The 26,362-nt window shown below is 38.9% G+C and overlaps 1 protein-coding gene across 5 annotated transcripts in view; it reads right to left on the bottom strand.

Annotated features, from left to right (window-relative positions):
• The window catches only part of LOC118742439 (CCR4-NOT transcription complex subunit 1), a 59,012-nt gene that overhangs the window by 25,107 nt on the left and 7,543 nt on the right, over nucleotides 1-26,362 (bottom strand). For 4 of the 5 annotated variants that reach the window (XM_036474510.1, XM_036474509.1, XM_036474508.1 and 1 more), the window contains exons 3-7: nucleotides 9,516-9,740; nucleotides 8,886-9,437; nucleotides 8,357-8,819; nucleotides 7,086-8,297; nucleotides 5,662-6,423 (exon numbers count right to left, since the gene is read on the bottom strand). In XM_036474510.1, coding sequence (XP_036330403.1) covers nucleotides 5,662-6,423; nucleotides 7,086-8,297; nucleotides 8,357-8,819; nucleotides 8,886-9,437; nucleotides 9,516-9,740 — 3,214 coding nt within the window. The remainder of the gene's footprint in view (nucleotides 1-5,661; nucleotides 6,424-7,085; nucleotides 8,298-8,356; nucleotides 8,820-8,885; nucleotides 9,438-9,515; nucleotides 9,741-26,362) is intronic. The other variant, XM_036474512.1, reaches the window with a different exon arrangement.

Below are 26,362 nucleotides of genomic sequence, written 5' to 3'. Positions count from 1 at the left end.
CTTATAAACTGGACAGAGAGTAAGGGAATCGGAATAAACCCCGGTAAAACTAAAGTAATTCTCTTCACAAGGAAACATAGCTCCCTACAGTATCCGCTAATTTTCAAACAGGGTTGGCTACGGAGTTTTTTCTAAAGAATTAGAACTGGAATTATTCGCCCGAATTCCGGACCATTGCAGCGTGGTTGCATACCTTAATACACATGCCGTAACGAAGACTACGATTAATATCTTCTCGTATAGCCAGGCGGCCATCAAATCAATGAACGCGGTAAAACTAAGATCACAGGTTGTACAGGAATGCCTGGCAGCGCTAAATGATATTAGCACCGTCTTCAAGGTCAGCCTCATATGGGTCCTGGGACATACCGAGTTATTGAAGAAAACTGCCGAGTTGATGAGCTAGCCAGGAAAGATACCAATATTCAACTGTGTGAAAGCAGAGGTAAGATTATGATATCCATGACAACCTGCAAATCAAGGATTAGAAATAACATCACTCAGGAGACCAATAGGTCATGGTTATTCCAGGGTACTTGTACAACAACTAGGCTACTATGGCCGCAAATTGATAGGAAAAACCCGAAAGACTGCTCAGCCTCTCAAGGGAGGTAATGACTTAATTAACCGGCCATTGGATATTTTGTAGCATCGCTTTCAGATTAGGAATACTTTCCCCATGAATATTGCAGAAGTTGCAGAGATGTGGAAGAAGAAGAAACAGTAGAGCACTTCTGCTGCAGCTGCCCGGCTTTAGCTAAGAGCAGAGCGGGCTTTCTAGGTAGGCACTTTTTCGTCTCTCTCACGGAACTATCCGGTGTAGGAATACAATAAATTCTGCGATTCATGAGAGCTTCACTGTTTCACAGTGGTATCACAATGGACCTGCAAGGTCTAAGGGAGTTGGTCATTGGCATATTTTCTTAAGATCTGTAATTTTCATAACTCTTCCACGCATTATTCCTCAATTTTTAAATATTCAGAAGGCTAAGTGGTTATGGCGTTCTCGCTATCAAATATCGAATGTCTCTTTATTCCACTAACTATTTACAGGATGGTGCCCTGGGCGGTCACGCCTTAAGAGCTAGACTCATAACTCTGTCACTTATGGTATAGACACAAACGCGTTATGCTTAGCTTCCAATAACTCAACGTTTAGTGCAGGTATAATATATACTCTAACAACTCAGCCGTCCTGACAAATATAATCACCTGATTCTACGTCTACCAAAGCGGACATTTTCTACATGCAGCACACTTATATTACATTTACATTGAGCCCAAATGCGTCATTTGGGCGAGAAACCTCAAATGCGAGGCCAAATCACGCATTTCTCCATACAAATTCACATTTCCAGAATGACGCATTTCGACGCATTCACACAAAATCACGAAACAAATGCGTTCCAATTGCCGTACTATTTTATTGAACGCACTCAGAAACAAAAGTTCCACAAAAGCTTTGGTTTGTCTTTGACATTTGGAATTTTTCAAACACAAAACAAACACAACGAAATAAATAAATCTTAGAAATTTGTGTGTAAAAATTGTTAATTTATACAAGAGCTTTACACATTTTTAGTTTAATCAAAGAATAATTGCCTTTTTGTGTCCAAAAAGCGTTAACAATATAATAAATGTAGTGTTTGTTTACATACATTTTGTTTTTGTCTTCCCTTTTCATTTGATGAGAAGTCAAAGCAAATGCGGATCAAGCAGTGTAAACACCTTCAAATGACTGATTTCAAATCACGCATTTTGGTCCAATGTAAATGTAATATTACTTCTCGACGCACTCCCGTTTGTAGGATCGCCGTGTAAACAATCTCGATGTTGTCATTGCTCGTTCCGTTGTCCGCACCATTGATAGCCTCGTCGTCGTGCGCACCAGGGTTGTTGCGAATATTTGCTTTCGCTTCCGCGTTAATTTTAACATTCGCATGCGCTTTCGCATTCGCAATAATCAATGCGGAGCTTTTGCGATTGCGAATCTTGTGCAAGTGCACTGATAAAACGTATATCTGGCAAACAAAATGACAAATTGTAGCCAATATTTTGTGCCTGCGGTCGTGGGAGTATTTGTGTAACAAAACTGGTCAAGTGTCATATTTATCAACTTTGACAGAAATGTCTATAAGCATATTATTTCTTAAGCTATATAACCGAGCTATCAATGGGCAGTCATACAAGTTCCCACTTCTACTTGACCTTTGACGTACGTCAAGGAAACATAGTCCTTTTAATAATATTTTTTTGTTTGTTGTCTGTGCTTTCAAAACCTGCATTGTTTTTTTTTTTATTATGATTTTTTTGGACCAATCTTAAAAAAACTACTAGACATAAAAGTGTGCACCAAATTTTCGTGAATTGCTTTTGATGTTACATATATTCGTTTCAATCGTTTCAAATGGGGCTCTTTGGGGAATTTATTCTAAGCAAAATTAGTTTTGTTTACTTGTCGGGCAATAGAAATGGTCAACGTCTGACTATAAAGAAAATCGATGCTCAAATAATTAAAAAGCTATGTCTGACCTTTAATTAGGTAATAATTACGTAACTATCTGAGACAGAAATAACAATATTGTGATCCGATTCCACTGGCAGCCACGAAATTGAAAAACGGAATTTGTTCAAAAGTTTCATTCCTGGGAAAAAAATAATTAATTCCCATATTCACCTATTTAGCTCGCTATAAGCACACATTTTTCAAACCAGTCACAGAAGAAAGTATTAAAAATGAATTACAAAGACTAAAATCGAAAAACGCTGATGACGTTACAAGTTCCCCAATTTCTGAAACATCCAAAGGAATGATCATAAAGAATTATTTTTAAAAACCTTTAGAAAAACATGACACATCTGGTTTGGCTTGTAAGCGCTGTTTAAACAACGATCACGCCATTATGCAAGATTCCTCGAGTAAAGATGAAAGTCAGGAGGATACAGCGGCCACTTTCAGCCCCGATGCAATTCGTTCCCACGACAGTCGGGGGTCTACGTAACCGGAACGACGCAGATTTATATCTGGCCAAGGACTGTCACTCCAGCAACACTCCCCAAAAAGTCTTTGGGGAATTTGTATGCTGATACAACAACAACAACAGCCCCGATGCAATTCTCATTACTTTTTATTAAATATATTCCGGCAGTTTCTGCAATCCACTTCCGAGTGAATTTGAGTCAGGTTCGCTTTGAATTCAAATTGGCAGGGGTTGAGATTCTCTCGGGAGTGAATTGCAGAACCTGCCCGAATGTTCCAATTTTTAAATTCAAGTACTAAGTAAAATAAACATTATTAAAAATCAGAGATGCTCAACAAACTATATGAATCGATTTCGTTTTGTTGATGCGCAAAAATAACTTATCAAAATAATTTCGTTTTGTTTCAGAGCTGAATTAACGAAACAGAACTCAATCGTTAACGTTGAAACGAAATAAATCAACAATCGTTAACATTAAAACAAAATAAATCAACGAAAAGTTGTTGTTGTATGCCATTGCCAGCTCATTATTGACACCTAGCACCTAAATGCATGCTACAACTCCAGCATTAACGATTGAAATTCTTTTCGTTAAAAACCAAAATAGAATTATTTTGATAATTACCTAAGCGATAAAAAACTGAATCGTTTCAACAGAACCGATTCAATTTTTTTAGTAAACGCTCAAATTAACGTTACAATGCATCCTTGTTAAAAACTGCTAACCTACCTTTCCATTTTCTTATTTTCTTCTTAAAAATACTTAAAATCCACATTTGCATCCGCATCCGCGGATGGTAGCTGCTTCTGCATTCCTAGTGCGCACCAATGCTCGCGCCGTTTTTTTTGCCACCGTTCGCACCGTTGTTTGTGCCGTTATCCACGTTTTCGTTTTCCAGAATATACGCACCTTCGTCGTTTTCTGGATCCATATCTATGTCTGTGGCATCGCAAACGTTTGCTCCGTCGCCTTGGTCCGTTGTACTTCCTTCTGGGCACAGCTCAAGTCCCTGGGTCGATAACTGGCCCAGTCTTGTGGCAAGCGATGCCTTTGCGCCGCTCGCACTGAGTCCCACGGCTGTGCACCAGTGAATGGGTCAAAAGACAACTTCTGATAATAATTCAGAAGGCTAAGTGGTTATTAAAATACATCCGGCGTTCTCGCTATCAAATATCAAATGCGACTTTATTCCACTATTTACAAGATGGTGTCAGGGGCGGTTATACCTTAAGGGCAAGGCCCATAACTATGGTATAGCACAATCGCCGTATGCCTAATTTATAATAACTTAACTTAACGTTTGACGCCTGAATTCCACCATTGCTTGGGAATATTTGTTTATTTCTACCACTGCAAATTATTGTATTTTTACGAACAATATTATTAAAGGAAACTGTTATGCCTTTTTGTTGTAGCAGCATACAAATTCCCCAAAGACTTTTTGGGGAGTGTTGCTGGAGTGACAGTCCTTGGCCAGATATAAATCTTGGTCGTTCCGGTTACGTAGACCCGACTGTCGTGGGAACGACTGTTATGCCTTCAATTGTGCCGCTTAATTTAAATTGTGTACTCTTGTGAAAATTTGATTGATGCTTAACTATATTTCTACGAATTATCAGCTTATTTATGCCAAATTTTATAACAACAGGAATGAGTTTGCTATAAGTGATTTTAAAATTAGCAATCATTGCAATGTTTTCCAAAATGAGCCCTTCTAGCTTTAAAGTCACCCTCTATTAAAGTTGCATAAACTGAATTTTGAACTATCAATAAGATCTTTTCTTTTTAACCGACTTCAAAAAAGGAGGTTATTAATTCGTCGGAATATTTTTTTTTTATGTATGTTACCACATAACTTTGGACCACGTTAACCGATTTTTATGGTTCTTTTTTTTTAATTGGCTTAGATGCAATCATTAGATCTTGAAGAATTAACAATAATCTTAAATTTTTATATGAGAATTGAAGTCGGATTTGTTCTTTGTTTAGAAATTACCTGTCAGTATCTACTGGCGTAATTTTGAAAGCTTTTCCAGTGCTGCCTACTCTTTGGAAACATCGAGGCTCTTTGTAATTATTCAATATCGAGCCCTAACCGCCAAAATAACGTAAGCGCCATTATTTTCAAAATTTTCTTTTCGATGCAGAAATACATCTAGATGCCCGAGGAATATTTCTGCATCAAAAATAAAATTTTGAAAAAAATTTCGCTTGCGTTATTTTGGCGGTTAGGGCTCGATATATTGACTGTGGAATGTGGCTTTTTTTAATTTCCCCGATTTGCCGCACAATCTGCCTTTCGAAGATCTTTTAAATCAGTGGACACCTGCTTATTCATATTTAGATACAAATCTTCGCAACGTCAACGACAAAACATAAGAAATAAAGTTTAATTTCTTAATTCCGTAGATAGATTCCAAAAGCTTTAATAAATTTAGTACGAAATTAGACCGTCGAAATTTTTTACTTTGAAGAAGTTAGTTGCTAAGCATATTTATGAATAAAGAGGACTTCGCCAAGAGTACTAGTAAAGCTAATTTGCTCGGTAAATATTAAAAAAACCAGTTGCAGTTGCTTTCATAAAAGTCGGCTATATATGTATATACTTCAAAATTTTAAGATAGTTTATTTTTGATTCAAGGGAAACTAAATAAAAAATTAATTTGAAAAATAACTTACCAGTCACTGAATTGCTGCGATAAATCGAATCGGGCGGCGCCTGTTGTCCAGTGCCAGACATCAGCATTTGTATCTTAGCTGGTGGTGGTTCCTGTTGCAAATAGCCACATTCCACATACTGTATCAAATGCGGTGGAAATTCGTGAAAATGTGCAATGGAACGAATATATTCGCAGTATTTGTTGTATGAGTGTAAACGATTTTTGAAGCGATCCAATGCCGTTATGCCAAAGTTATACATCTTCGAGTCCTGTTTGCGTAAAGCATCCAAAACACAACGTAAAGCTAAACCTAATGCCACACATGTTGGTACCAAGTTTCGCTCAATAATGCCACCAAATAATTGTGCGGTAATTTGAAGCTCCTTTTCGGGATAATGGGGAAAGAAGCGATACTCTTCGAAGAGGTTACGCAACATGCATTGGTAGACTTCCTGTTCACGACGTATGTTGGAATCCTTGAAACGTTGCAGTATGTCGAGTACTTCGTCAATCGAGAGTGTGGGATGTGGCGGATGATTGTAGATCCGTTGGAAGTATGAATTGGCCTCATCTTCGACCTCCTTGGAGACGGGACCCTGCAGATCGGCCATGCCCGGATTGATGGGATTTGGTGGCGTGGGTGTGGGTTGTGGTGCTGTTGGTGGCATACGTGCCAAATTGCCAACATTAGGAGGGGGCATTTGCATTGCATTCAATGGGTATGGACTGGCAGCTGGATTCATAAGACGAGATGGAGAAGCTGGTGTAGACGCCAAATTACCTATGAATTAGTTTTTTTCAATTACGCCAACGTAAATGAATGTAGATTTACGTATGCACATAAATGTATAGCACATATACGTAAAGTTTGGGTGCATTCCAAAACGTCAAAATACAAAGCATCAGTCTCTTCCATTTCGAAACCACACTAGAAAAAGAAGTCAAATTGGCGAAACCTAGTGGAAAACTAGGATCTAACCGTGGTTGCACACATTTGGCATTACAATCTACTGAGGTTTAGAAGTAAACGAGACTGGTGCTTTGTATTTTGACGTTTTGGAATGCCGCATTTTTATTTTTAAGTAAGTTACATATCGTCACCTGAAATGCAAAAAGACGTAACAAACATCCTCGCTTAAATACAAAAAGTCGAAACTAATAAAAAAAATCAAAATTGAGTTTTTGATTGATATGGTGGATTTCATCGAATTACAACTCCCACATCACTTTATGAAAAAAAAATATTAGTCACGACTTTTTCCATTTCAGTTACGATGTTGTTACGTCTTTTTGCATTTCTGGTGACGATATGATATGTACATGTAAAAATATGTACGTAAAAATAGGTACTTGTTTACGAATTATCAGCAAGTTATTTTGAATTCTTAAGAACTTATATAGATTCCGATTCATTTAGAAGAAATCACTCTATTTTTAACTTACCTAGAACATTACCGAAATTGAAGGCTCCATTGGGTCCACCAAGATTCAAATTGGCTATGTTTGTTGTTAAATTAGATAGGGTGTCCATTGTGGGGCCAAACATTTGTTGTGCATTCAAATTGGCAGAGAAAGGTGGGGGTGGCACTCCCGGCACACCACCGCCCATATCCATACCGCGATGTCCACGCATAACACCCGGAAGCTGTGGCACTAACGGTGGTACGGCAGCTCTTGCCTTATTTGCCATAATGGAACAGTTAGCTGTCATTTGCATTATGAGATCAGCTATTTCTGGTGGAACATTGCCAATACAAGCTTGTAAACATTGCAACATAGTTGTTACAGTTTCGGGTGGTAGCTGAGCTTGTTTGGATGGCAACTGACTCTCTGGTATCTTAGCATTGGTAATTTGGGGACAACGTCGCTGTAAACATTTCAAAATAGCCTGTATGAAAGGTTCACCATGCTCGCGTATCTTATCACTCAGCCACTTTTCCAACTTTAGATATTCTCGACGCGAGGCCAGACATGCCAAATCAATCACGAACAGAAAAGAACGTTCATTGAGCAGCGTAGATAGAGCTTTTAAATCTTGCGCTACATCGAGAATCCGCGACAGTTTGACTTGATCGTATTCGGTGCCGCGCTGATACCATTCTGACATGGCTTGCATAATGATGGGACGCAGAATAACCCCAAAATTTGCGGAATTCCATGCATTGAGCAGTATTACACCGGAATTCGGATGATTTGTTAGGAAAGTCGGTATGAGTTGACTGAAGAGTTCCTGTCGTAGTGCAGTTATTGGTGGATTAATGTGTAATAATGATAGAAATAGTATATCCGGGCAATGTTGCGCTGGGAACTTAAACAATTCTATCACTTGTGGGTAGTAGCCTTGATCGGCAATATAAAGTAAAACTTCCACTAAGTGCAGAGATTTCCAGGCGCAAACCTCTTTGTTGTCAGTGTCTGGGGGTGTCTTTAGCATTTCCACTGGTGCTGCAGTAAAGATATAATCGGAAAAGGAGCACAAATCTGGATTCTTTAGCATAACCGCTATTAGCGATAGCTGTCCGTTTACATTCTGCCAGTGACGGTATATGCATTCTGGATGGGGAAATAGAGCAGATTGTGTGCCCAAGCGGAAAATAGTGAGCAGAAGGTCGAGGCCGATTCTATCCTTCAATATGAATTCAGGATGATCCAGTTCTATAAAAATGTTTTTGTAAGTTAATACAACGGGACCTTTTGGTTTAAAAATTACTTACCCAAGCACACCTCCTTCCAGTTCAACTGTGACACTACCTCCTTCAGTGCATGTACAAACACATCTGGTTTCCATGCCTGTGTGGTTTCTGTGCTGGTTGTTCCGGCTGCGCTTCCGCCGACTTTGTCTTTTTTATCATTCACATTGGATGTTTTATCAACACCACTGCCCGTTACGTTACTACCATCATTATTATTGGCCACATTTTGTTGTTGTTGTGTGCCGGGCACAGTGCCCGCCTGGCCAGGCCAAAAATTGGCCGGAGTACCCAAATTCACATTGCAGTCAAGTAGTGATGAGTGCCTACGGCACATAAGACCAATGATCTTGGCCACATCCTGTGATTGAAGTTCGCGCGAACCACAACGTAGATGATTCTTACATTCTTCAACGCTCGAAGTGAATTCGTAACCAATCTCTAGGATTAAATTAATCCAGGATGTGTCCATAATATTATTATTCACCTGAAAATCATAAGGAGCATTCATTTCTTTGATCGTTGGAATTTTTACAAATATCTTAGTAGCTACCTGTGTTGTCAATATTGTCTGGCATAAATTGTCATAGATATCTTCAATGCCAATTTCCGTTAAATGCTGACAAGCGATGACTCCATCAGCAGCCAGGGTAGTGTTGTCTTTTTCATCAAATTCTGCATCCGCTACGGACAATGGTGCAGTTTGCTCACTAACTACCTCTTCGAAATCACAATGAGGTTGACGATATAAATGTGGCGCTAATATGAGCGGTACGCGCTCAAGCGGAAATTGTTCTCGTAATAAACCCAAGAACTTATTCTTCAGTTCTTTGCTTACGAACTCATCTAGACAAATTAGGAGTAGTTGCAAGATATCAATCGACACCTCCGGTAAGGTGCTTCTGGCAGCAGAGCTGGTTTCGTTTTTACCCAAGAATGATTCAATTAGTTCGGAAAATGAAAGTTTCAGGTGTTCCTGAGAGTACCGACGTAAGTCAGGCTGGGTTGAGTGTGTTAGTGCTAAGGACAATACCACTTCACAGAGTTTACTTATTCCAGTTATTTTAGCTATTTGCGCTATAAGTTGTGGTGTCGGTTTAAGAGTCTAAAAAATATTTATATAATATTTGTAAGTTAACATTTTATTCATATATACTCTTAATAGTGTATCCCTTTAACAAACCTTTTGTTGAGGAAAGCAATTGTCCACAGCAAAGCAAATATTCGATATAGCAGACACTCTAGTCAATTGAATTTCCAACTGAGAGCCAAGTAACTTTGCTTGTGCTTGTACTATGAAATTGTAGTTCGAATTCGGACTTGTTGACAGCGTACCATCAAAATTGATGACCGAGAATAGGCAGCGCAAACAATGACGGTCCGCTTCCAAGCCAGTATCTTTAATGTACTTGAATTGAAAAAAAATCATAGAAATATATGTAATAAAAGAAGCTTTGGTGAACTTATAAATAAATTAGTGTTTTGTTTAAAAAATTATATCTTTAACTCTTATGCGTATCCTATTATGAAAATTGTTTGGCTAAGGTTGTAAACAGTAGAACCGAAGTCGGAGATGAAGATGAAGCTAACTCTGAAGAAGAAACAAGTGCAGCTGTGAGCATGTGATTTTAAAGAAAGTTGTCCTAATGTGAAAGAAAGCGATAATAATAATAAGGAAGATGATAAGGATATGTATGTTGTCAATTGCAATCCTTCTTCAGCTATGTTTTCAGCAACTTAAATAAGAATAATTTTCATTATGGTCAACTAATCATTAGAACATGAAATAAGTTATAAGACCTTAAATGACGAATCTACAACATAGGCGAAATGGAAACCATCGGTAAGCTTAATGGAATCGGAAACAAGAATAAGTAGGCACAGCAGCCTGGTTCTACTCCTAATTAGTTTGGAGAGATATTAATCAACCAGCTTCATTTCGTTAGTAGTAAATTGTACTAAATTGCACGATTCGAAAAAAATGGTAATACATACTATCGAAGTGAAATAAGTGCTCTCAAATGTTTTTATACACTACATAGATATCTACTAGCGTGGATTCGACACGATACTCGATTGAGGCTGATTATCAATAGAAAGTGTCTATTCCCACGCGCCACGGTAACTTTTACCGTTGACGGTAATTTCTGAAAAAGTGTTTATTTGCCGTAATCACGGGCGGTGATATTCGAAGTGCGCGAATAACTGTCTTTTTTACCGTGAATCCGAGATTATCTATTTTTTTTAGCCAACTTTGATTTGTGTGGTAAATTGGAACCGATGGAAAAATGACCATTTCTTGGCGCGGGATAGAATTCTCTTTTCTGTTTTGCCGGAGAAAAGGGGCGGAACGTCTTTCTGCGTAGGCGGCCTTCGGTCACGCTAGGGGTTATAACCCTTACTACGCAAAAAAGTTTTTGTTCATACGTTATATGTAGGCTCGGAATCTCATGCACTAAAAAAATCGAAAAAATTTAAAAATATGCGCTATAAACAAGTAAAATATGCGATTAAAAATATTTTCCTAATATTTTGTTGCCAGTAAAAATAAACAAATCATACATTTTAACAAGAAAATAACGAAAACAATTCACTTCAAAATACAATATATATTTATTATAAAATTATTATTATTATTTAGACACTGGTATGAATATACTAAATATGGTTATGAGCACTGGCTTCCGAGACCATCAGCTCTATGTTGATTGTCATCTTTCGGTTTCATCTCTTATCGCTATATTGTCATTTCGCTATATTTCATTGTCGTTTAGGATGTGGTGTAATGTTTGGTTGGTGTTACAGACGGTGCAGATATGGTGATTTTCTTTCTTTAAAATGTACTGGTGTGTTTCAGTAGTATGCCCAAGACGAAGGTGAGAAAAATGCTTGCTTTGAAACCATGTACATTTGTTGGGTAATGTGGAGGGGTATATTCCTTGTTGGTGTAGTACGTATGTTTATAAGTTTTTAGCGATTCTCGTCTCTCCTTTGATATGCATAAATTTATATGTCGTTTAATGTCGAGTTTTTTAATTTTCGGGCTGGCTATTTGTGGAGAGTTGCAGGCAAATTTCGCGGCATGTTGTTGTTGTTGTAGCAGCATACAAGTTGCTGGAGTGACAGTCCTTGGCCAAATATAAATCTGGGTCGTTCCGGTTACGTAGACCCGACTGTCGTGGGAACGCATCGTCAGCATCCTCCTCGATTCCTGCGTGCCCTGGGTACCATAGTAACATTAGTGACTTGTGATTTCTTATTAGTAGTTCTCTTATATGGTTAATTGTCTCACAAGTGTTGCAAGTTGGATTTTTAACTGCTTGGATAACCGATAGGCTTTCTGAGCATATTATGGTTTTTGTTCTTTTTTGGAGAGCAAATACTAAGGCTTCGTGTATTGCTGCTGCTTCGGTAGAGAATACTGGTGAGTATGAGACCATGGATTTTAAGCTAATATATACACCAGTTTCGGATGTTATGCTGAAAGCAACGTTGTCTTCCGTTTTTGATCCGTCGGTAAATACGATGGACCAGCCGATATTTTTAGAGGTATTGACCCTCTCAAGGAAAATTTGTTTAAATTTTAGGTTTAGAGATTTGTCTTTTTTATAAATGTGGAAAGTGATGTCGCATGAGTGTTTTAATTCCAAGCCGGACTGTAGTTGCGGGGAATTCCTGGTTTTACTTCTAAGTTGACGTATTTTCAGCAGAGCAGGAGTGACAATGAATTTACACTTGGATGGTAGAAGTTTTTGTAAGTCTTCTTTTATTACGGATGTGTTTGGGAAAACAATTTTTGGTATTAATTTGGAATTAATCTCTTATATCCGTTCCTCTAGTGCGGGTAAACCCGATTCAATAAGAAGATTTTTTATTGATGTGGTGCGAAAAGCGGAGATACTAGTTCTAATGGCTTTGTAGTATATGGGTTTTATGATGTTAAGAGTGCTTTTGGAACAGAAATATATGCCCGTTCCATTATTTCTTGAGGAAAGAGTGAGGCAACAGGCTGTGAAGTATCAAAAATGTCAAAATTCCTTGGACACACACGCGAAATAAGCCCTGTATGCAGCTCTCAAGAAAACGAATTCAACGAATCAAGGAATTTTGACATTTTTGATACCTCACAGCCTGTTGCCTCACTCTTTCCTCAAGAAATAATGGAACGGGCATATATTTCTGTTGCAAGCCTGGGTTGCCTTGTGCTCTTTTTTCACAAAAAAACTTTAGAAAACCGTAGTAGAAAGCGTAGTAAATTTCTTAAGAACTGCGTACTGCCTTAAGGAAATTTGACTCAAGAAAATTTATAGGAGTATTACATATATGCCCAAAAAAGAAGTTTCATTTCATTTGAATAAAGTTTCATTTAATTTGAAAAAAGTTTCATTTATTTTGAATAAAGTTTCACTAAATCTGAAAAAGGTTTCATTTAATTTGAAAAAGGTATCGCTTAACATGAAATATGTTTCATTTAATTTGAAAAAGGTTTCGTTTAATTTGAAAATGGTTTCATTTAAACTGAAAATGCTATAGATTGATTCTGGGGACCAGATCGTTTTTTAATTTTAATAGGTACCGCTTCCATGTGTAGGTTTTTGTGAATATGAGTCCCAGTATCTGCAGCTCATCGCCTGATTGAGTAGTTATGAGAAGAGTATTTAATCTTCTTGCAAATGTGCAGCTGTTTGGTTTTTCCAGGCGATACTCTTGCCCCGAGGTCAATGTCCAGTCGCAATTTCTCTCAACACATTTTCAAGGGCCTCGTGTATTCTTTATAATCCTTAGCATTGCATAGTACATAAATTTTCGTCGACATAGGCGCAATGGTTGACAAGTTTGTGTTTTTGTATTATATGGCTAATTTCGTTGAATGCAATTGAAAATAGTAAAACCGAAAGTAGCGACCTTTGGGGTATACCATTTGATAGTGGATATAAATTAGAGTAAACACCGTTTACCTTGACACGAATTCTACAGTTTAAGAAAAATGATTTTATAAAATTAAAGATTTTGGGTCCAACTCCCCACTGCTGAAGTTTCTCTAAGATTACATTTGTTCCTACTCTGTCGAACGCTTTTTTGAAGTCTAATGATAGTATGGAAATATGGTTATATGTCGGAATCCGACCTGCCAGGATGAAATGAGACTTCGTGTTTCTATAAACCACAGTAGACGCGTCGCGACTATCCGACAGGCCCGAAATTAGCGAGATTGGTCGATAAGATTCAAGCTGATTTGACTTTTTTTGGGGTTTGCGATGGGGACGACGGTGGCACTTTTCCAGTTTTGCGGCATTGTACGATTGAAAAATGTTGTTATACAAAGCTAGAAGTCTTGTCTTTGCAGATGCGTTCAATTGCTTAATCATTGCATATGAGATTCGATCGAAACCTGGATTTTCCCTTTTTCTTGCAGTTGGGTTAGTTGGTTGATTTGGTGTTATATAAGAGTTTTTACCTTGCTTAAGTTCATCTGCCAAATTTGAGTCATTGGAATATTGAGACCAGTTATGAGCAAGAAGGTTGGCTATAGGCTTGGATTCGGTTGTTGTACCTTGTGCTGTTTTTATTGCGTATATCGATGTTTGCTTATTACAGTTTTTAGCCTCCGGACTTTGCTCCATAGTTCTTGTAGTTGATTTTATGTTAATTGAATTGGCAAAATCTTCAAAACCAGTCTTTTTGCGTTTCATTTCCCTTCGAAAGATGGCATTACGCTTTTTGTATTCTAGAAGATTTTGTTGTGTAGTCGCTTTTTGGAAGACATGCCAGGCCGTCATTTTTTGGTTGCGGAAATCCGATAATGTTTTATTCCACCAAGGAACGTGTTTTTTGATTTTGTTGAACGATTGTGGAATGGAAACGTTGGCTGCTAGACGGATTGATTTTGCTATGTTGTTGGCTTCTTTGTTGGCGTTTTCACAATACGGTCTTTCTGATAGTTCATCGAAATTTTTGTTGAATTTTTTACCAATTGGCCAGGTCGAGTAGAAACTTTTTTCACGGTGGTGTTTTACATTTTCCTGGGCTATTTTTATCTTTGTGAATATGGGAAAGTGGTGAATGTTGAAGAGGTGGCCTATTATGTTCCATGTGGTCATTGGGAGTAGGCTTGGTAAGCAGCATGTGATGACCACATAAGCTTTAGCTTGGAATTACTTATTTTGCTTATTCAGGGTTTCCAAGCTTAATTTCATGCTTACTTTGGGAAGATTTTAGTATGCGGACGGCAAATTCTAGAAAAAGTGTGGATGAAGGGGGGGTAGAATAGGACTCCGTGATTTCAAAAATACCCCCCTTTTTTCTAGCAACCCTATAGTTTTTATATAATTTGTCCTTAAAGTTTTCGTATAAACGATGAATAAGATAGCAAAACATCAAACTTGGTGCTGCCAGACTGCAATTTTAAATAATAAAAGCAGATTTTAAATTCGGAATTTGCACTTAGTAGAATTCTCCTTTCTGTGTTGCCGAAGATGAGGTGCTGAACACCTTTTGCAGAGAACTCCTTTCTGCGTAAGCGGCCTTCGGCCACACTTAGGGATTATAACACTCACTAAGTAGAATTCTCCTTTCTGTGTTGCCAAAGAAGGGGGCTGAACACCATTTGCAGAGAACACCTTTCTGCGTAGGCGGCCTTCGGTCGCACTTAGGGATTATAACCCTCACTACGTAGAATTCTTTCAATTGTATTGTTTTGTACAGTATGGCAACACATCATATGTGTCAGTTTGCAACCATGTGTTATTGTAAATATGGGTGCAATGTAATGTAATTACAAGTTAATAAAAGTTGGATTAAAGTGATTTATATACAAGATAAAATAAAATAAAGGTGTGTAAACTATTAGAAAGTGTAATGTGCATTTATATATATGAAAGTATGTGACAAATGCACTCTTTGATAAGGAAATCAAGTGGAACGACTTAAGAAATTTTAACAACAAATAAAGTATAAACAATTATATTGTTTATATTTTTTAGGCATACATGTTTTAGAGTCCCTTAACCAAGTTTCATTTGTTGTTGTTGTTGTTGTTGTAGCGGCACTACTAAGCCCCGCCTGTTTCGGGTCAACTTTTAATCATTATCGTCGAGCTCAACTAACGGTAGACCCAGGAAACGAGCTGTTTCGATGGGGTCGGACCAAAGGGAGAGGGGTGTTAGTTGAGTCGGATTGAGCTGGCATGTGAAGAGGTGGTTGGTGTCGTGGGGGAGTCTCCACATGCCGGGCACTCATTTGGGATGTTTGGGTCGAGTCTGGACAGGTAGCTGTTTAGGCGGCTACAATATCCAGACCGTAACTGAGCCAGAGTAACGCGGGTCTCTCTAGGTAATTGAAGCTCCGTCTCTTGCACAGGTGGTGATTGGGCTCCGATAACGACATTCTTAGGCCTGGGGTCGAGGTAGGTGGAGACTGACTCCCTATGAATGTCTGTACGTCATTGGGTCCAGTGGTTGGTCTGTGTAGGTCTGGACTGCGTCCTTGTACACGAATAGGTGCCCCCTGACGTGCCTGGGCGGAGGCTCCTCCTCCAGCAGTGGTCTGTTAGGGTGTTCGCTTCTGTGACACCCCACCAGAAACTGCTTACTGAGCATTTTGTTGTGTTCCCGTACGGGGAGCACTTGGGCCTCGATGTGTAGGTGGTGCTCAGGCGTCATCAGAAGGCACCCAGTCGCTGTCCGGAGTGCGGCGTTCTGACAAGTCTGTAGCTTCGTCCACTGCGTCCAACTAGTCCCCGGTGACCAATCAGGCGCTGCATAATTTAGAACCGGCCGGCCAATTGCCTTGTATGTTGCCAGCAACGTTTCTTTGTCTTTGCCCCAAGTGCTGCCGGCGAGCGACTTGAGGACCTTGTTGCGGCTCTGTACTTTGTTGACAACTGCGGTTGTGTGCGCGGAGAAGGAGAGCAGGCTATCAAAGGTAACCCCTAAAATTTTTGGGTTGTTCACCGTCGGTATAGGTGTGCCGTCGACGTGAATGCCTAATTCTAGCCTGACCTCCTTCGTCCAGGTGGTGAAGAGGGTCGCCGTTGATTTCGTTGGGGAGAGGGTTAGGCTCCTTGCAGTGAAGAAGCGAGAAAGGCTGGAGAGATAACCGTTTACTTTTGAGCAGAGGTCATCAATTCCATTCCCGGACGCCAAAATCGAACAATCATCAGCGTACGAGATCAGGGAAACTCCTTCAGGAGGCTGGGGGAGTTTCGAGATGTAGAAGTTAAAAAGTAAGGGGGCGAGAACACCACCTTGTGGAACCCCATGTTTTATTCTTCTTGGTTTCGAGGTTTGATCTCTGAAGATTACTGATGATTGTCGACCACTCATATAATTCGCCGACCATCGCTTCAGTCCCTGTGGGAGAGAGGAGGCCTCAATGTCTTCTAGCAGCGTAGAATGGCAGACGGTGTCAAACGCCTTTGACAAGTCCAACGCTACTAGGACAGTTCTCTCACAGGGGCGGTTGCGATTTAGGCCACGAGTTATCTGGGTGTTTATGGCGTTAAGTGCTGTTGTTGTGCTGTGCACTTTACGGAAGCCATGCTGATGTTTCGCTGGGGTTAGGTGGCAGGTGAAGTATGGGAGCAGCAGGGCCTCAAGTGTCTTCGCGACCGGGGAAAGAAGCGTTATCGGGCGATAAGAGGTTCCTCTGTTGGCGGGCTTCCCCGGTTTCAGCAGTGGAACCACTCTCCCTGATTTCAACACATCAGGAATGATGAGAGTGGTCATAGACAAATTGAGGACCTCCGTGAGGTATGCTACTCCCACAGGCCCCAAATGTTTCAACATCAGCATACAGTTTCATTTGTTAATTCCACCTGGTTTTCTTCAAAACAAAAGGTGTGTGAAAAGTTGTGTCCATGATACAAAAAATAAGGTATTTTCCATAAACAACTTTTTGATTAAAAGGCAGATTTTTGATAATTACTCAATTGTGAAAAATTTTAAGCGGCGGTACCCATTTAAATTTTTTGGTGGAGGGGATTTTGTGAGTAAAACCCGAAAAGTACGGAAAAAAAAACATTTTTCCTGTAAAAACTGCAAACAGCCGATCTCTTGACACGTTTCATGATTTTACCAGAAGAAAAAGTTCGGGTAAAATCTTGCAACTTCATTCCCTACACAGCTTTCCAAAAATAGTCTCATTTACTGGATTTTGAAGTACGCGAACATTTTTCCTTACCTTCCTGCAAGTTCGCGTACAACCTTGTAAGTTCATGGAGTACTGGATCAGAGCTAATGGTACGCGCATATATTTCTGTTCAAAACAATCGTGCCTTGTACTCTTCACAAACAAACTTTAGCAATCCATAATAGGAAGCGGAGCAAAGTTCGTAAGAACTACGTACTGCTGAAGAAAATTTGGCACAATAATTTTTTTTTTTTTTTTTTTTGAGTTCTTTTATTTGTCGAACTAAAGAAATATTTACAAATAATAACAAAAACAAAATTAGTTTTTATTAACCTCAATTGCATTTCTCTTTGAACACAAAAATTTAAAAATAATGGTTTGTTTCCAAGGGAGGAAGATGAAGAGGAAGAAATGGGAGATTAAAAAAAAAATTATCTCAAATGGAAATTAAAAAAAATTAAACGACTAGCGCAGATCTCGTATTATTTGAGTATATCAAGCAACACTTGATTGTTTAAAACGTGCACACAATAGTGTAACGGTATTTTTATCATTTAAAATTGAGTAATTTCAAAAAAAAATAATAATAATACTGTTGAAATACCATTAAATTGTGATTTTTGCCAATTTTTGTAAGGGCTCCCTAGAGATTTTAAAGGGCCTAGGCAGTCGGGAGTTACATTTTTGTAAAGGGCGGTTCATGCCCTCCACCTCCTTCAACCACGCTCAAAACGATCGGGCATAAGGGAAAGTTTCCCCGATATTTAATTAATTTCAGAAATAAAAGTTGGAACGTGTGACTGCCAGTTTGTTGCATTATTAAATGGAAAATATGTAAACTGTATCAAAATTCACCACACCACTATTTCCACGGAGGAACACAAACAACATTGAACAAACTATAAAGAGATGCAATCTGTCGGGAAGCCAAACTGACCTAAAAACCACACTCGACTGTAGCAAAGCTATATGAGGAAAAGACCATTGGCGGGGCAAAATGGCCTAGTTAAAGTTCATATAAAAAATAAAATTATAAATAACAAAATAAATGTACATATGTATATGTAAACTGCGTTTAAATACAAAATTTGAAAAATACCACACAAAAAAATCCAAAGCTCATCTTTTTCATTAAAAATTGGCCATTTGTGCATGCACCACATGTATGAAGCACAGGAAGCACTTTCCTACCTATTTGGACCGTTTGCAAATAGTGGAGCACGGATGGGAGCACTGCACCTCTGCCTCCTTTAATGGGAAGTGCATTTATCGAGGAGAAACAAATACTTAACGAAATAAGAATGAGACAACTATACAAGCTTATGTTGGCCCACCTTCTCCGCACAGAAATAGACAACATCTTTCTCTTTCCAGCCTCCAGCAGAGTTATTTCCTTCCACGAACCAACGCACTGCCATTGGAAAATTATACATTTTTGCCATCGAATACCCGTATATCAAAAATATACAAATTGCACTTCATTTCATATTACCTTTTTTTCAGGGCCTTTACTCGACTGCTTTTGCAACAAAATGTATGGTAGCTTGAACCTCCCGTATTATCGCTATACCAAAGACAGCTTTTTATTTTATATTACACTTATACATCAAATCAAGTGATGGCGAAGTTTAAAAAAAAATATTTATTTCCTTCCTTCTCTTCAGTTATGAACAGTTTTTATATTGACGTAAATCGTTCGTTTCGCTTTTTCACATACACCCGAACTTCTGCAATTTTTGTGCGTATATGACGAAATAAAGCAAGCTTACAAGGCGACAACGCAGCGAACACGACGATGAAAGCGACCAATGACCAATTAAAATAAGAAAAAATCAGAAAGCAAAGTACGTAAACTTTTACGAATGTTTTTAACGCATATTTCCACGATTTCACTAACAATTCAATAATAACTTTGAAAGCCCTATGTTAGGGCTTTAATTTGTTCTCATTTTTAAGCATTTTTCCCAAGCCTTTATATTACAAAATACAATTAGATCACAGTCACAATACTACCCACAAGAAATTTTCTTCGCAAACTGTAATGGCGTCGGCGAAACTGGCGATGAGAAACAAATAGAAGCAAAAACTTGACGAAGCAAGATTCTCTCTTCAATCCAGTTCAATTGTAGCGAGCTTGTTGACGTTCACTGACAGCTGCTGATGCGTTCGTAAAAATTGTAATAAATAAAGCTGCCATATCCTCAGAACTCCACCTGATGCACAAATGGAGTAGAAGTAGAACGAATTAGTACATTTTCTACTACTTTAAAATGAGTTGCCGGAATATGCGTCCCGAAAGTCAGGTTAAGTTACTGACATCTTGTTATTATTACACCAATTGAATTATATTGCAGTGATTAAGAAATAATATTATTTAAAAATTTCCATAGAGCATATTGTATTTAATATTTAAATTTTGTATCTAAACCTAATTATAAGAATGATAACTCTTTTTGTAATATAAGTCTAACAGACTGTAGAAAATAAATAAATAAAAATAGTGTTTAGTGTTGGACAATTTTTGCTCTTAAAATTAAGAAAATTATGTCAAGCAAAAATACAAATACAGTATATTTTGCTTAGCTGCACATCCTTCTTTGCACGAAAAACTTGTGCACGTAACCGAAAAAGGCACTTAAGCGAATTTTCTTTACTACTTCAATGAGGAAGGTATCCGAATCCCTATGAAACCAAATATTGGCGGAGCACTTACCATGTAGAAATTAATGCAAGCGAAATTTTTACCGAATGTTATCTAATTATCTATATAACTACATAAATTGATAGCCATTTTCGTTGTTCTGCGAGATGAGCAAAATAAATAAAAGGTAAAATTAGGTAATGGTAGGGCCAGTGCAGGTAAACGTAATACTTTCATTGATAATTGATACTAGTCGCACAACTTTTAAGGCAGGTATCGCCAATGTACAGGTATGTTGAATGCATCTATCGGAGCAGTTTCCTTATAAATGTTAAAAATAATGCTTTTGATGCGCATTTTGGGGTAGGTATCTTAAATGTGCACTTAAGCATAGAGGCAGCAAAGCAAAATATACTGTACTTAAAAATGCTAATATGTGGTAGATTTCAGACCCTCAGTGGTAGATGCTCAAAAAAGTGACAGATCTACCACAATGTGGCAGGCGTCCGATCACCGGTGTAGGCATGGGTAACAATGCGCTGCAGGCGCAATTGCGTTAACACCGTAGCCGGAGTTACCGCGCCAACACCAATATATTGTGGCGAATACTGCGGCAACGCGAAGCGACCAACGAGAAATAGGTAGAATGTTCGAGGGATGAAGTAGAATGTTCCACAGAGAGAAACGTCATGTTGGAAGAACAATGCGAACAGCGGGAGAAAGAATGAGCGATGAACTTCAGAACATTCTAGAGATGCCATGAGTGCGAGTGCAGGTATACAGCGGAGTAAGTTAGTTACAAGTCAGCAAGCTACAAGTGAGTTGCGAATAAGCAAGCTATAAGTTTAATTGTGTTACAAGTTTTGTAAAGCGTTGTAATTGCTTTAACGAGTACTGTACAGTGTTTTTACGGTATTAGCGAGTATTGTTAATTGTTTGTTGTATAATAATGTTAATTGTACAATTTGGTCATCGTGAGCATTTATTTAACAATCCAGCGATACGATCCGTAGGATATTTGGGAAATCCCTCAAGGTTCGAGGACAATCGTGACAATTGGTGTCAGAAGTGGGATTGTTAAATAAATCCCCAAGGATAAGCTTTTGAAAATGCCATAAATTCAGGATCTAAAGATTGAGGAACTCAAGCAGTAGTTGGAGAAGCGAAATTTAGCAACCTCCGGAAGAAAAGTGGAGTTACTATCACAGCTGCGAGAGGCTATGGAAGCAGAAGAAGGCATCGACGTGGACAAATACGACTTCCAGGGTAAACCCGACGATACATCCGCAAAGGACGAACAGAAGGATGAGGCTGCATGTTCGTCAAAGGATGTGCATCAGACATCCGGGAAGGTTGAAGAACAACAAAAGGCTCCTTCGCCATCAACAGCTATGGACATGAACACGTTATTGGCTGCCATGTCACAGATGATGCAAGCACAGGAAACACGCATGTAAAAGATGTCAACACACATTTCATCGCAGCTGGAAACACAGCTTGAAGCACAGAGGTCGCACCATTGGTGTCATCGCAGCTGGATGAAAAGATCACACAGCTGCAGGAGAATTTAATCAGAGACAACGCGCTACTCAGGGAAAGACAGGATAAAATCGAAGAGAAGCAGGATAAGATCGAAGAAAGACAGGGTAAAGTCGAGGAAAAGGTGGGTGAGCTGGAAGGCCGCCTCCGAGATTTGCCGATGATTCTTCCAGCTACTTCAAAGAGCGCTCCTAAGGTAAAAACTCCATCACGATTCCTTTCCAGGTCTTTAAGCTCCAGTTCGAGAAGACTGCGACAGCAAATCATTGGAACATGGAGGATAAGTCCGCTGAACTATTCCTTGCTGTGAAAGGAACAGTTACGATGCGTTTATGAGTGCCGTGAAGAGACGTAGGGAGCACAGGAGACAGATTTACCAGATGGAGCTGGAGAATCGCTGCCAAAAAGCCAATGAGACTCTACAAGAATTCGCTTCAGAGATCGAGAGGTTGGCTCACTTAGCTATTGGAGACGCATCTGGTGAACACCTCGAATGCAAATCCGAAGCCAACATTTGCTGAAACGGTCTCGTATGCTCAGGCACGTGAAACGGCGGCGCTCCTAAGTAGACTAGCCTACAAAGCCCATCGCGTATAAGTGGAGACATCTGACGTGATGAACGAGATCCTGAAAACACTCAAGTCGATGGCAGGGAAGAATACTCCTGGTACAACCGAGAGAAAGTATGGTGCTAGGAAAACCAAGCCACTTCGCACGCGAATGTAAGACGGGTTCCAACAGGTCAAACAGTTCAGTAGTACATAAACGCAGAACTGAGGATGACGAGCCCAACTCCGATCAGTCGTTAAACTAAAACGAGCCAGCTGTAAGGGACGCGCGCTGGCTCTCGCAATTTCATGCCCCATAATCTCCGTCTCGCGAATCGGCAGAAAAACGAGCAACGTTACTGTTGGTGGATATGTGGACGGACATGAGCGAGTACTAACTGTGGATACGGGCGCATCACATTCCATCATTCGATCTGATTTGGTCACTAACGCTACTACAGTTTAAAAATCCAGAAGGACAGCTAGCTCGGTGGATTGAGAGACTGCAAAGTTATGACTTCGCTATTGAGCACCGCAAGGGAAGTGTCCACGGTAATGCTGATGCCATGTTCCGCCGACCATGTAGCCTGGAATGTAAACACTGCTCAAAAGCTAAGGGCAAAGAGGACATTATAGACGTCCGTCTAACGACAGTAACACCAGCGGAAGAGTGGAAGGAAGAACAGCTACGAAAGTGTCAGCAGGAAGATCCAGATCTGGAGCTTTTGATGCATGGACTGGAGGTGGACAGAAGGCCAACTAAGGAGCAAATGGCAGCGGAAAGCCCCATCGCAAAGGCGTACTGTGCACAATGGAACAGCTTAAAATTAATATCTGGCTGTTTGCATATGGTATGGGAAAGCGAAGATGGCCAGTACTCCCGCAACCTGATAGTAGTTCCAAGGGTAAGAATTTCGGATGTACTCAAGGAGTTCCACAATGGTCCTAGTGGAGGGCACTTGGGAGTCACGAAAACCCTGGAGAAGATTAAGCAGAGGTTCTATTGGGTTGGGCGCCTCAGATTTGCAGTTGCGCGGTCAATGTTTTCGTGATGTGACATGATGAGGAAGTCGTCAGCGAACTGGTATAGCTTAGTGTTCGCATCCTGAATGGAATGTAGTTCCCTGGTGTACAAGTTGAAAAGACATTGCGAGAGGCCTTGAGGTAGACCATCATGTATTTCGATGGAGGCTTTGCCAAGTTGTAGTTTTCTGTATGCGAAAAAGTTGCTAATCCATTCTGTGTAGACTCTGTGAATGCCAACCTGGGTCATGACTCCCTTGCGTTGGCTAATACTGACGCAGTTATAGGCGTTGCTGATATCTGAGGCGCATACGATGACTTTACGGCCTTGTTTTTTAAGTATTGCCGCTTCGTGCAAAAAATAGTTTATACAATTTGTGGCTGATCTGTGCTTTCTGTAAGCAAACGACTGTTTAGGTATTATATCGTTTTCCTCAAAAAAGTTAGAGATTCTGTCTTTAATACAAAGGTTTATACATTTTAAAAATACAGAAATTAAGGCATTAGGTCTTAAGTTAGAATAAATACTTGAGACTTTATCTTTTTTTGGAATTGGTACTATTTTGATCGTGCGCCATTTTTTGGCAGTTTGAACGTCCATAAACCTAGCTGACCCAAGTCGCCAAAAATCAATAAAAATTAGCTAGGAATTAGGTGTATTTTAGGTGTTAATTAGGGCCTCCAAAATTAATTTAGGTGTTCCTTTGGTTTCCGAGAAATTCGCAAAAATGTGTAAATTTACGTTTTAAATTTTCCAAATATATGCTGGAATTAGGTGTTTTTTAGGTGTTCTTCAACGCTACTGAAACCAATTTAGTAGCTCTATAGCTTTCCTAGGAATTCGCAAAAATGTGTTTTTCAGCTAGCTTAGCGCTGTTAACCTAGCTGAACAATCTTTAACTTTTTTCTTTTTCATTTTCGAAATACATATATGCAGGAATTAGGTGTCTTTTAGGTGTTCTTCAATGCCACTGAAACTAATTTAGTAGCTCCATTGGTTTCCGAGATATTCGCAAAAATGTGTGGGTTAAATTAATTCTTAAAATTTAGGTTTTAAATTTTCCAAATATATGCTGGAATTAGGTGTCTTTTAGGTGTTCTTCAACGCCACTAAAACTAATTTAGTAGCTCCATTGGTTTCCGAGTAATTCGCAAAAATGTGTGGGTTTACGTTTATTGGCGTTGAAGAACACCTAAAAGACACCTAATTCCAGCATATATTTGGAAAATTTAAAACCTAAATTTAACTATGAGTCAGCTAGGTTTACGTAAAACACATTTCGGAAACCAATGGAGCTACTAAATTAGTTTTAGTGGCGTTGAAGAACCCCCAAAGGACACCTAATTCCTGCATATATGTATATGTTTACGTGAACCTAGCTGACCCACACATTTTTGTGAATTTCTCGGAAACCAAAGGAACACCTAAATTAATTTTGGAGGCCCTAATTAACACCTAATTCCTAGCTAATTTTTGTTGATTTTTGGCGAATTGGGTCAGCTAGGTTTATGGACGTGCATTTTGAGCATTTCATCAGGTAGGGCTTTAAGCATTTTGTAGGTTACAAGATCTACACCACCAGCTGAGCTCCTGTTTTTGGAGTGTATGACTTTATGTAGTTCGTCAAAAGAAATTGCAAGGTTGTTTAGTGGGATTAATTCTTTATTGATTGGTAAGAAGTTATTACCACTCGGAACTTGATTTTTTAATAAATTCAGAAAGTCTTTATTGTTGTCGTTAGACCACGGAAGTTGTTGGAGTTTTTGTAATCGCCCCGAAGAGCTTTTACAAATCTTCACGTATTTTTGTGGTAGGGGCATCATTTAGTTCTGATATTTTATTCTAAAAATTCTTCTTTTTGTTTCCTTTACTTGTTTTTTTTTCCAGTCTCTTTTTATTTCAGTTAAATCTAGAAAGTTTTGAGGTGAAGGTGTGGATTTGCATTTCTTATAGGATGCTTTCAGAGAGCGGAAAGTTTTATCCAGTTCATCCGTCCACCATGGTTTTGGACTTCTTTTTGTGCGGAGTGTATGGGTGGCCGCTTCAATATCTGTATGAAATTGGAAATGAATATCGTCAACATTTGGATCGAAAGTGGTTTTTTTTTGCAAGTTTTCCAGTAGTCTCACTACTCAAGTGCCAAAATTTGTGTTCCGATATGATTTTGTAAAGGTTATTGCCTCTGCAAGATTGAGTCTGGTCACCCCACTCTGTCGTCTTGCATTGAGGTCGCCAAATATTAGGACATTCTCATGATGTTCAAGGAATGATAGAAGCCTGATAAGTTTGCTTTTAAAATCTTTGATAAGAACTCTTGGAGGAAAATAAACTGCACAACTCACTCATGAACGAAAGACACAAGATCACGCGGGAAGGAAAGAACGAAAAAAGTTATTTTCTAGCTGCCGAAAACTCGACGCCATCTTTGTTGTAAGAAGTAAACAACGAAGAGAACGGAGAAAACCGCGAAATTGTTGAACGCATGAAAAATCATTTTTATTATGCAAATTCTTCTATAAATCATGCCGTTATGTTAAATTATTCTTTATCTTATGTGTACACACATTGGCACAAGCGAGAATGAAGAAAATTGCAGTAAAAAGCCACCACCAAATTGTAAACAACGACGAAATGTAAACAAACGGCTAATGTCAAAATCGTTCAACTTTTTTCCTAAATGCGATTCTAACGGGCTACTCTCCTGCCCGCGTGATCTTGTCATGCGTGATCTTGTCTTTTCACAAAAAAATTTTAAAGTTAAACGCTACAATTAATGGCATAGTAACATATTGCATATCTCAGTTCTATGGACTAGGTGTATGGTGACAAGTTAGCACTACATACCACTTTTTTCTTAAAAAACGAGAGCTACAAATTTTTTATTTCCACAACAAATTTGCAACAAAAAAGCTACAATTATGTCGTTTTAACATTTTCAATATCTCAATTCTATCGACTAGGTGTATGGTGTCAAGTTAGCACTAAATACCATTTTTTTCTTAAAAAACGAGAGCTACAAATTTTTTCTTTCCACAACAAATTTACAACAAAAAAGCTACAATTAATGCCGTTGTAACCTTTTCAATATCTCAATTCTGTCGTCAATGGTGTATGGTGTCAAGTTACTAAATTTTGTTCGAAAAAGGGTC

Source organism: Rhagoletis pomonella, unplaced genomic scaffold (genome assembly GCF_013731165.1).
Source record: "Rhagoletis pomonella isolate Grant_MI unplaced genomic scaffold, Rhpom_1.0 Rhpom_scaffold_00007, whole genome shotgun sequence".
NCBI classification, from domain to species: Eukaryota; Metazoa; Arthropoda; class Insecta; order Diptera; family Tephritidae; genus Rhagoletis; species Rhagoletis pomonella.
This window is presented reverse-complemented; position numbering and strand designations above follow the sequence as displayed.